An 11,718-nucleotide genomic window follows, 5' to 3' on the forward strand; every position below is an offset into this window, starting at 1 on the left:
ATCCCGCCTTCAGTGTTTTCAATTCTTCTATTGAGTTTTTAGTTTCTGTTAACATATTCGTAATTTCTAAAAATTTTCTTTTCCCTGATACCTCATCTTTTAAGAATGTCCTATTCTTGTTTTGTGGTGCAATATCTTATCTCTTCGAGTTTTCTTTTTAAACTTCCTCCTCGGGTCGCCTGGGTGGCTCAGCAGTTGAGCGTCTGTCTTTGGCTCAGGGCATGATCTTGGGGACCTGGAATCGAGTCCCACATCGGGCTCCCTACATGGAGCCTGCTTCTCCCTCTGCCTGTGTCTTTGCCTCTCTCTTTCTGTGTCTCTCATGAACAAATAAATAAAATCTTAAAAAAAAAAAAACACAAAAACTTCCTTCTTTCTACTTTGTATTCTTCCAACTTGCTATTTTCCATTTGTTGTTTTGGGGTTTCTGAAGTTAGAGGAAATAGTGCACAAGACCAGACTCATGTCTGAAACCAACTGCAATTTCAGGGGTTTCCAAGACCTCCTTAGGTTTAACAATTCCTGGAAAGGATTCACAGAACTCATGAAAGCTGTGTTTTGGGAAGATGAAGCATGAGAGGTTGTGGAATGATGAACCTTTGATTCCTGGATGACTGCAGGGTCAACCACAGTATAGAACTGCAGTTCTGCTGCCATCACTTACTGGAGGTAAAAGTTAACAATGGAATTTAGAAATGATGAATCCAGTTCTAAGTATCTGGCTCGCTAGATGCATACAGAAATGCAAAATAACAAGAAACAAGCTAAATATACAATCCTTGGTTATTGCTATCTGAATCAGCCAAAATGAAAGTAAAGGAGGATGTCCTGACACTGGGCCAATCTTGTATTCTGATTTATAATCTGAATCTGGTTTGTAAGTGGGCCAAGCTTAGATTCTGAGCTACAGCAGCTAGCCTGTGGGAATTTACCAAAGAGAAGTTATGTTGAAATAACAGATAGTGAAGAAGATTAGAGTGACTCTTAAAAGAATGGGAAAGAGAAAGGAGAGAGTTAAAGAACTCATTCCAGCAGGGGAGGACTCTTTGAATGGTAAATAAGAAACGGGATGGGGCAGCCCGGGTGGCTCAGCAGTTTAGTGCCACCTTCAGCCCAGGGCCTGATCCTGGAGACCCGGGATTGAGTCCCACATTGGGCTCCCTGCGTGAAGCCTGCTTCTCCCTCTGCCTGTGTCTCTGCCTCTCTCTCTCTATGTCTCTCATGAATAAATAAATAAAATCTTGAAAAAAAAAAAAGAAATGGGATGAATAAAGTAGACATCATAGAGTCAAAACAAAGGTCTTTATGCAGCACTCTTGGAATCTGGATGGACTAATAGGTTCTGCTGGTCCCCTAACCCTAAAGGGTTCTAAACAAGTCTGCTCTATTTATCCTAATTTTGAAAAATTTTAAAGGCCAGAAGACAAAGACAACAAACAGAAGTCTGATCTCCAACCCCTCAGAGAGACAGTTCTACAATCTAATTAAGATAGAGATTGACGGGGGAATCCCTGGGTGGCTCAGTGGTTTTGTTCCTGCCTTTGGCCCAGGGCATGATCCTGGAGTCCCGGGATCAAGTCCCACATGGGGCTCTCTGCATGGAGCCTGCTTCTCCCTCTGCCTGTGTCTCTGCCTCTCTCTTTCTCTGTGTCTCTCATGGATAAATAAATAAAATCTTAAAAAAAAAAAAAAAGATAGAGATTGACAAAAGGGCCTAGGTCCCTTGGCTTAATCCCTGTCTGAAGATTCAAGGTCAAATGCACTTGAGTAGGTAACATGGTGAGAGGATGAAGAAGAGAATTTTCTGGGATTCCTTGACATGGAAGCCCAACATACTGCAGTTCCAAATCTGTTGGTAAAATCCTAAGAGGGTTACACTTGCATTGGCAGGATATGGAAATGCAGTGTTTGATAGGATCAAAATGAAAATTGGGATAAAAATTAGAATGACTGAACAATATTTATGTAAAGTATTGTGTCTCCTTTACCTGAATGTATTAGGGGGATGGATATTGTGTCTGACAGAGGAACAATTCCACCTAGTATTGTAAAACAGAAGGCATCTGAATTTGCCCTTCAGCCAACTTGACATGCTCAATGAAAACCTGTAAGATTACCTTAGCACACATAGGGTGTTAATTTGAAACAATATAGAATATCTGGTGGACAAAGCATTATTTCTTTAATTAATTCCCTGTTAGAACCTGGAATGGTGGCACAGACAAATTCTCTATATGGTAACCCTATGTGGAGTGCAGATTGAGGCTTAAGGTAAAATCCAGTGAGCACCACCCAGCAGTGACCACTGGAATTTGAGACCGTAAGATTCCCATTTGAGAGATTACTAACATTAATTGAAATTGCCTCTATGAATGAAGAACATAAAATAATCTTGAAACCTGAAATATCCAAAATGTCTTGGGTGATGTTGAAGAAATACTCTATTGGGGGGATAAGTTCCCAGAAGTATTTAATAATAAAATGGAAAGGGTTTGTGTGAGGACGTTACCATGAGAATGCTAAGGACTCACTGTTTTGTTGTAAGAAAGCTTGGTTTTGGCCAAAAACCAAGCAGTGGCTCATATAGTAAAGAATCTGGTCTCGCCCAGAGAGAGAGAATTCTGGGAGGTAATTTCAAAGTTCAATATCATGGCAATAGGAATGTTTTTGTTTTTGTTTCCCGGGGGCTTTGACATGACCAATGACATGACTTAGGGTGGGTGCATTTGGTCATGCCAAGCTATCTTGACCTCCTGAGGGGCTGGAGACAGAGGTTAGCCATGTACACAGTAGGCTATTCTTGTAAGATGGAGCCTCAATAAAAACTCTGGACTCAGGGTGAGCTTCTTTGGTTGGCAATACTCTGTGCATGTTGCCACACGTTGTCGCTAGGAGGAGTTAATGTGTCTCCATGACACCACAGGGAGAGGAGGAATGGAAAGCTCTGTGTTTAGACACTGTCCTGTGCACTTCCTCCCTTGGCTGATTTTAATCTGTATCCTTTAGCTATAGTAAACCATAACTGTGAGTCTGACAACTTTTTTGTAAATTCTGTGAGTCCTTCTAACAAATTTTGTTACTTTGTTTCTCTCTGTTTATGAGCTTGATTTTTTTCAGTTGAAACCCTTTGGGTGAACAGGGTCACTTCTGTTGGGTTCAGCAAGAGCTGAGTTTAGGATTTCACTTAATTTGGCTTAACATTTTTATTACTGGGACCAGGAGCAAACCCTTTAAAAACTGAAAGGGGTGTGGGAGGTCATAGATCCCATAGGATCTACCCTCTCTTTTCCCACACGGTGAAATTGAGATGTCAAGATGGGAAGAGACAAGTGTGCTACCGTGCAGCTGGCCAGGGGCAGGGGCTGGGACTGGAGCCAGATCTGGTATTTCCTGAGCCACCAGCTCTTGCTACTATGTCCACTATGTTCCTGGAGATAAGAAAGAAGTCTGCTCAGCCCAAAGTTTTCAACCAGGGCGCATAGAGATGTTTTGGAAGTCTGTAAGTGCCTCAGGTTTCATTTTATTTTTTTTATTTTTTTTTAAAAATTTTATTTATTTATAATAGTCACAGAGAGAGAGAGAGGCAGAGACACAGGCAGAGGGAGAAGCAGGCTCCATGCACCGGGAGCCCGATGTGGGATTTGATCCCGGGTCTCCAGGATCGTGCCCTGGGCCAAAGGCAGGCAGGCACCAAACCGCTGCGCCACCCAGGGATCCCCCTCAGGTTTCATTTTAAAAAAAGGATTCATTCATTTATTTGAGAGAGGAGAGCACATGTGCACATGTAAGTGGGGGAGGGGCCAAGAGAGAGGGAGAGGTAGAGAATCTCAAGTAGACTTCCCAGTGAGCATGGAGCCTGTTGAGGGGCTCAAACCCACCACCCTGAGATCATGACCTGAGCAGAAACCAAGGGTTGGACGGACGCTTAACTGACTGAGCCATTTGGGTGCCTCAGATTTCATTTCGTTTATTTATTTATATTTAGTTTTTATTTTTATTATAATTTATTTATTTGACAAGGAGAGAAAGATAGAGAAAGAACACAAGCAGTTAGAGTGGCAGGCAGAGGGAGAGGGAGAAGGAGACTCCCCACTGAGCAGGGAGCCCAATGTGGAGCTCGATCCTGGGATCCTGGAATCATAACCTGAACAAAGGTAGATGCTTAACCAACTGAGACCCCCAGGAGCTCCTCAAATTTCATTTTATTTTATTTTATTTTATTTTTATTTTATTTATTTATTTTTTTCAGTACCAATAAGTTTTTATTCATTGTATTTTCCCAAGGTAAAGAGAGAAGGGAAAAGGGTCCGCATGTGTGTTACAAGACAATAGCAAGTGGGAAAGGAAGTACCCGGCACAGCAACATCAACCATCAAATAAACACTCCCCAGAGATGGAGTCACTAAAGCCCAAGAGGGCTCAGTCTCCTGCAGTTCAGAAATGAGGGGAAGGGATCAGGTTAAGAACAGATAGGTACAGCTTTCCTACCACCACCCCCCTCCCCGCCCCAATAAATTCAAGATTTCACAAAGCTTTGGTTTCTAGCAGTAAACATGGGAGTTACATTCGTCCGTCTCCTATTAAACAATCTTGTGGCCACTTTGACAGAAGTTTCTTGCACCTGCATAAAAGTTCCTGAGTGACTTGATATACATTCATCTTCCTTTCTTGGTCTCCTGACCCTACTTTCTACATTCAAGGCCCCCCTCGTTGCTTCTGCTTCCCTCTACCCTCAGCCTGGAGAGATTAAAGTAGGTTTGTTCCATCCAAATACAAGTGTATTAGTATGAATCACATCAAGGAATGGTCTTGACACAGGAGATTGGGAACAAGGGAGGAAGTGTTCTTCGCTTCTTTAGAACGTGAAATGTGTAGGTGTGGGGCTTTTTCTTGGAAGGAGGGATAGGAGAAGGGTAGGGTAGGAGTTAAGTTTTCAGGACAGAAGGTCTGGCCCAAAAAAGGAAATACGGGGAGAGAACACAAAAGGATAGTCCAAGGCCGCCACACTTCAAGAGGGGTCACCAAGCTATGTTCCAGTTTCTTTTCCTGGTGCAGAACCTTTTGTCAAAGATGCTTTGGCTATTTTTCTCAATACAAAAAAGAAGTTTGTAAACAATAAAACCCCGAAAGAACATGGAGAAGACCAACACATTATATTTACACAAACCAGGCCACCTAGCAATCACCCAATCAGCTATTCATGAAAACCTACAAAACCCAGACAAATACAATCACTAGAGGGGGCAGCAAGCAGGGGAGACAAGAACCCAGGATCAGACACACATCACCCAATGTGTTCTATTGCATCTGCCCCATTTCAACACAGTGAGGTAGGTTTGTGGTGATCTCACAGCATATTAAGTAAAACCTTCTTTTATCCTTTAACTACCACGACACTAATCACTGCTGCAGCAGGGCAGGACACTGGCTCTGGACACTGCAAAGAAGCCATGGCTTATGGTCTCTCTGGAAGTCAACAAGAAAAGCCCAGAATTTATAAAGGTTAAGAAAGTTAGCCTTTGCTTCATACACCGCATCCCTGGGCAGCTCAAGATGGGTTCCAGAGTTACTATTCTTAAACCTATCCTTACCAACTCATCTTTAAAACACGCGCACGCACGCACACACACACACACCCTGTTGTGCATGGTAGGCCTAGCCCAATCCAGCAAAGGATGGATCCGGTATGTAAAGTGAGTCCCGTGCCCTGGGATTAGAAGTCTGGAACAGGAATCCTTTATTACACGTATAGACAACCCTCAACTAATCCTGGCTTCCCCTCCGCACCTTTTAGTTGGTGCAGCCTCTCCTAACGTTACTTCCTATACCAGCTTTTCCTGTTTAGACCAATTTCCAATCTTCCACTAGAAGGAGATCAAGTCATGGAGCAACTGAGTTAAAATCTCATCTCCCATGGAACACTGAAGGTAGAGGGGTTTCAAGAGAACACTATGGCAGAAAAGCCAGCTCTAATTGGCAAAAATGAGGTAGTTCAATAGGCTATGCACTCCAAATAGTTGTTCTCCCTGGTGATAAAACAAAAAAGTATTCCTGCTGTGCAGACCTGGAGCTGCTGCTGACTTATCCCTGAGATTGCTCATGTACCTGAGAACACAGTGCAGGAATGAGGGCCTTAAGATTAAAATACACAAAAATACAAAAACCAGAATATTTATATTACGAAAAAAAAAGTTAAAATGCACAAGATACGTCATTCGCACACAGCTAGTGCAGTTGGCATCCTGGAGAAAGTGGGGCCCAAGGTGCGGTTGTCCAAGGGAGCAAATAAATAAAATCCTATCAGCCCAGAATGGGTGGGATTAAGCTTAGGAGCAGGAGGTCTGTAGCTCCAACACAACAATCCCTGTGGCTACTGTCACAACCCATTGCTTGGGATAGTCCTCAGCACCCTATCCCAAGAGTGGGTTATGGGACAAGATGTAGAAAACCCCTGCCTTACCCCTTAGAGATTCCCTCCCCATAGAATATAGTGGTCATGGGTTGGGCCCATCAATCTGGTCTCATGCTTCATCTCTACACTCTGGCATGGGAAAAATTATTATTACATGTCCTTCTTTGAAAGGAAAACAACTTCCCTATCCACGCTACTTTCAAAAGCTGGAGATCTGAGGGTGGAGACTCAGGTAAAGCACACGGGGAGGGATTTTCTTCAGAACTCTCCACAAGCATTTGGATAGAGCACGGTTGTAATTCATTTGCCTCACCCCTTCCCCCCTACCCTGCCAAGAGGGAAGAGGGGGTGATGCTGTGGGACCCTGGCCTGAGATATATGGCAGAGCCAGCTGCCCCCTACCCACCTTGTCCCCACTTTCTCCACTCTGCCGATTGATGCCTGCTCCTCCAAACTTCCTGATCACAAAAAGAATTACCCCCACCCACTGTAGCTCAATTCTGGGCCTCTGGGAGTAGGGCAGGGCTATGGATCTCTTCTTCTTCTTCCTCCCGAAAGTAGGCTGGCTTTCCCTGTGAGCTGGGGGCCTGCTGGGCCTTCAGTGGACACGAGGCTACCATATGGCTGATGCTCTGGCAGAAATGGCACTTCTTGGGCTGGGGTGGCAGCTTGCATTCCTTGGCATGGTGGTCTAGACCTCCACAGTTGTAGCACCTGTCTCCCTTTGATCTGCGCTTCTGCATGTTCTTCCCTTTGGGCCGCCTCTCACTTCCAATACAAAATACTCCACCAGGTCCAGTGACCCGGATAGATTCTAAGCCTTTAGCAGACTTCTTAAAGGTGAACTCCACCGCCTCACCCTCCTTCAGGCTCCGGAAGCCCTCCATGTGCAGCTTGCTCTGGTGCACAAAGACATCCACCGGGGGGTCAAGCGCGACCCCGGCGCGGGCGGTCATGGACAGGAAGCCGAACCCCATGCGCACGTTGAACCACTTACAGATGCCGGCACCGTGCAGCAGCTGCGGCTCCTCTGCCGCCCGGGCGGCGTCCTCCGGCGCCTCCTCCGGCGCCTTGGCGCAGCCACCTGCAAACTGCTGGTTTGACACAGAGCCCATGGTAGTCGGCTGAGCCCGCGGCCCCGGGCCCCTGGTCGGGTGGCTGCTGGCCCCAGAGAAGTCCGGAGGCCTCAAATTTCATTTTAAAGCAGATTTAAAACACGAATGTTTATATTTTGCCAATTTATACAATAAAGCACTATTTTTATTAGATTAAAAAAAATCTCTTTACTGTTATTTTAGCATGATTTTAGGAGAGAGTGGAAGTAAACACACAGGCCCAATCTTCTATGTTTACCCAGAACAGAGTATTTTGTTTTCTGTATCTTTCCTCCTGCCCTCCACTATGATCTAGGATGGCACTGAGGAACTTCAGGGTAGGTGACAACGTTCTCCACTAACTCCTTAGGAAGTAAGATAAAGGCGATCTATTAAAGTGATTCATTATTTCTTAGTTAAATGGGTGACTAGGTCTAAAATTTTTTATTGGACTTAAAAAAATTGAAGTATAGTTGATACACAATGCTGCATTAGTTTCAGGCGTACAACATGGTGATTCGACAACTCTATATGTAATGCTATGCTCATCACCAGCATGGTTACCACCTGTCACCACACAACGCAATTACAGTACCATTGACTATATTCCCTGTATTTCACCTTTCATCCCTGTGACGACGTATTTACCCCATAACTGGAAGTCTGAACCTCCTACTCCCCCTTCACCTGCTTTGCTTACCCGACCCCCCCTTTGCTCTGGCAACGATCAGTTTGTTCTTTGTATTGTTAGGGTTTAAAATTTTATCCTTGATAATCTGGGTTTATGCTGATCACTCCTAACACGAACATGGAAAGTGGGATAGCAAAGTGTCCAGGGGGAAGAAATAACGGAAGATAACCATTGAAGAATGAATAGCTACATTTGTGGTTTCCTGCCTTGTTAATTTTCCCCATTCTCACTGGTGTGAGGTGGTATCTCATTGTGGTTTGGATTTGTATTTCCCTGATGGCAAGTGATGCAGAGCATTTTCTCATGTGCTTGTTGGCCATGTCTACGTCTTCCTCTGTGAGATTTCTGTTCATGTCTTTTGCCCATTTCATGATTGGATTGTTTGTTTCTTTGGTGCTGAGTTTAATAAGTTCTTTATAGATCTTGGAAACTAGCCCTTTATCTGATACGTCATTTGCAAATATCTTCTCCCTTCTGTAGGTTGTCTTTGAGTTTTGTTGACTGTATCCTTTGCTGTGCAAAAGCTTCTTACCTTGATGAAGTCCAAAAAACAATAAAGAGAAAACAGAAGAGAGGAAATGTCCTTCTGGCTTTCTTTTCTTTCTCTTGCCTCCTCTTTTTTTCTCCTTCTCTCTCTCTCTCTTTTTTTTTTTTTCTTTTTTTACTTGAAGAGTATAATCCAACTAAGGATTCATTCTTGGGATGGCTGGCTGGCTCAGTCAGTAGAGCATGCAGCTCTTGATGCCAGGGTTGTGAGTTTAAACCTCACATTGGGTATAGAGCTTACTTAAAAAAAAAAAGGGAAAAAAATTTGTTCTTTTTTTTTTTTTTAATTTTTATTTATTTATGATAGTCACAGAGAGAGAGAGAGAGAGAGAGACAGACAGACAGAGACATAGGCAGATGGAGAAGCAGGCTCCATGCACCGGGAGCCCAACATGGGATTCGATCCCGGGTCTCCAGGATCGCGCCCTGGGCCAAAGGCAGGCGCTAAACCGCTGCGCCACCCAGGGATCCCTCGTTCTTTTTATTTTTAAGATTTTATTTATTTATTCATGAGAGAGAGAGAGAGAGAGAGAGGCAGAGACACAGGCAGAGGGAGAAGCAGGCTACAAGCAGGGAGCCTGAGGTGGGACTCAATCCCAGGACTCCAGGATTACGCCCTGGGCAGAAGGCAGATGCTCAACCACTGAGCCACCCCGGTGTCCCGAAAAAAATTCATTCTTAATGCTTAATAATAATAAAAACAGGGTGGCACAGCGGTTTAGCACCTGCCTTTAGCCCAGGGCTTGATCCTCGAGACCCGGGATCGAATCCCACGTCAGGCTCCCGGTGCATGGGGCCTGCTTCTCCCTCTGCCTATGTCTCTGCCTCTCTCTCTCTCTCTCTCTGTGTGACTATCATAAATAAATAAAAATTAAAAAAAAATAAAATAAAAACATGGATCCTTGGGTGGTGCAGCGGTTTAGCGCCTGCCTTTGGCCCAGAGCGCAATCCTGGAGACCCGGGATCGAATCCCACGTCGGGCTCCCGGTGCATGGAGCCTGCTTCTCTCTCTGCCTGTGTCTCTGCCTCTCTCTCTCTCTCTCTGTGACTATCATAAATAAATAAATAAAAAATTAGAAAAAGGGGATCCCTGGGTGGCTCAGCGGTTTAGCGCCTGCCTTTGGCTCAGGGCGCGATCCTGGAGACCCGGGATCGAGTCCCACGTTGGGCTCCCAGTGTGGAGCCTGCTTCTCCCTCCTCCCTCTCCCTGCCTCTCTCTCTCTCTATGTCTATCATAAATAAATAAATAAATCTTTAAAAAAATTAAAAAAAAACAAAAAGCCTCCATTTAAATTTTATAATAGGTCTTTAAGGAAAATTAAAGTTTTGTGGTTATTCTGTATTACTGGTTAAAAAGACTTAAGAGGGCATGTTATATGGCTTAAGTACATTGTTATATATTAAGAAACACAGCAATTAGATAGAACATGTGGACCTTGTTTGAACCCTGGTTTAAGCAAACCAACCATAAAATGTCATTTTTTGAGCCAAATCAAAATATTTCATTCTGGAGCGGATATTGGATGACATTAGTTCTATTAGCAGAGCTAATAATATTGTGGTTATATACATAAATGTCCTCATTTTTTTATAGGTGCATAGAGACAATGTATGAAATTTTCTTGACAATATTAAAACATCACTGCACAAACATAAAGGAGAAGAATGCAGAAGAGGAGCAGAGAAGCAAGAATGGCAAAATGGTCACACCTGAATTTGGGAAGGAGAGTTTGCTGTATTATTCTGTTTGTAATCTTTTATAACAAAATTTATTTTTTAAAGATTTTATTTATTTATTCATGAGAGACACAGAGAAAGAGGCAGAGACACAGGCAGAGGGAGAAGTAGGCTCCCTGCAGGAAGCCCAATGTGGGACTCGATCCCAGGACATCGGATTACACCCAATGCCAAAGGCAGGCGCTCAACCACTGAGCCACCCAGGTATCTCCATAAAAAACAGTTTAAAATGATATTTAGAGTTCTGGCAGTTAACTCTGCTGAAAAGATTGTTACTGTGCTTTCATTAAAGGAAAATTCAAAAGCATCAAAAAGGACAAAACAGGAAATGAAATTATGGATGCTGACTCCACTTGGTAAAGGGAGCTCTGGAACACACAAAATGAGCATGATAATGTTAGGAATAAAAATAACAGCCAATACTCACTGTGGCTGACTGCTACTCAACGATGACTATGGCTTAGCAATCTTGCTGCTATGGATGGGGTACTGTGTTTATCTCACTTCTATGACCCCAGAAGTTTATGAGTTAGATACTGTTTATATTGCTTTTTTACAAATGTGGAAACTGAGGTACAGAACTTTTATGCAACTTGGCTAATGTCCCATGCCTGGAAAATTGGCAAGCCAGGATTTTTATCCTGCCCAGAGACAAGATTCTTTACTTTTAAAAACCTGGTCCATAGAAAAATAATTATTTTTGGAATGCACAAAGCCATGGCTGTTTTCACCCAGGAGCTTTTTGTTCAATGCTTTATGGATATAATCTATTCTACATTTGGGGGGCATCTGGTGCACAGCTGGTTGGTTAAGTGTCCGACTCTTGATTTCAGCTTAGAGCATGATCTCAAGGTCATGGGATCGAGCTCCACGTCCAGCTCTGTGCTTACTGCTAAGTCTGCTTGAGATTCTCTCTCTCCCTCCCTCTCCCCCTTCCCCCACTCACACATGTTTTCTCTAAATAAATAAATAAATAACAAAATCTTGAAAAAAATTATTGTACATTTAAAAAGTCAAAACGCACCTGCAGCCCATCTCCTGTGTGTGTAGTTTCTGGAAATTTGTAGGATAATGGTGTTCAAATTTTTCATCCCTAGCCCTTGTGATTTGATTTCTCCCAGGTGGCAAATATGTCCTTTGTCACACACTAGTGAGTGCCAGGTAAACTCAGTGCTCTTGTGCCGCCCAAAGGGACTTCTGGGAGAAGGGGAGGGGTTGGCTAGAACTGGAGAACTCGA

General features: G+C 43.6%; 1 protein-coding gene across 1 annotated transcript; it reads right to left on the reverse strand.

Moving 5' to 3' along the window:
- Positions 1 to 4,277: 4,277 nt before the first annotated feature.
- On the reverse strand, positions 4,278 to 7,527 carry LOC119876038 (protein lin-28 homolog A). Its single transcript, XM_038529608.1, has one exon. It carries the CDS (start codon positions 7,525 to 7,527, stop codon positions 6,907 to 6,909), a length of 621 nt encoding a protein of 206 aa, XP_038385536.1. The 3' UTR covers positions 4,278 to 6,906.
- Between the last annotated feature and the right edge of the window lie 4,191 nt (positions 7,528 to 11,718).

The sequence above is a fragment of the Canis lupus genome, chromosome 2 (assembly GCF_011100685.1).
Source record: "Canis lupus familiaris isolate Mischka breed German Shepherd chromosome 2, alternate assembly UU_Cfam_GSD_1.0, whole genome shotgun sequence".
Lineage (NCBI taxonomy): Eukaryota > Metazoa > Chordata > Mammalia > Carnivora > Canidae > Canis > Canis lupus.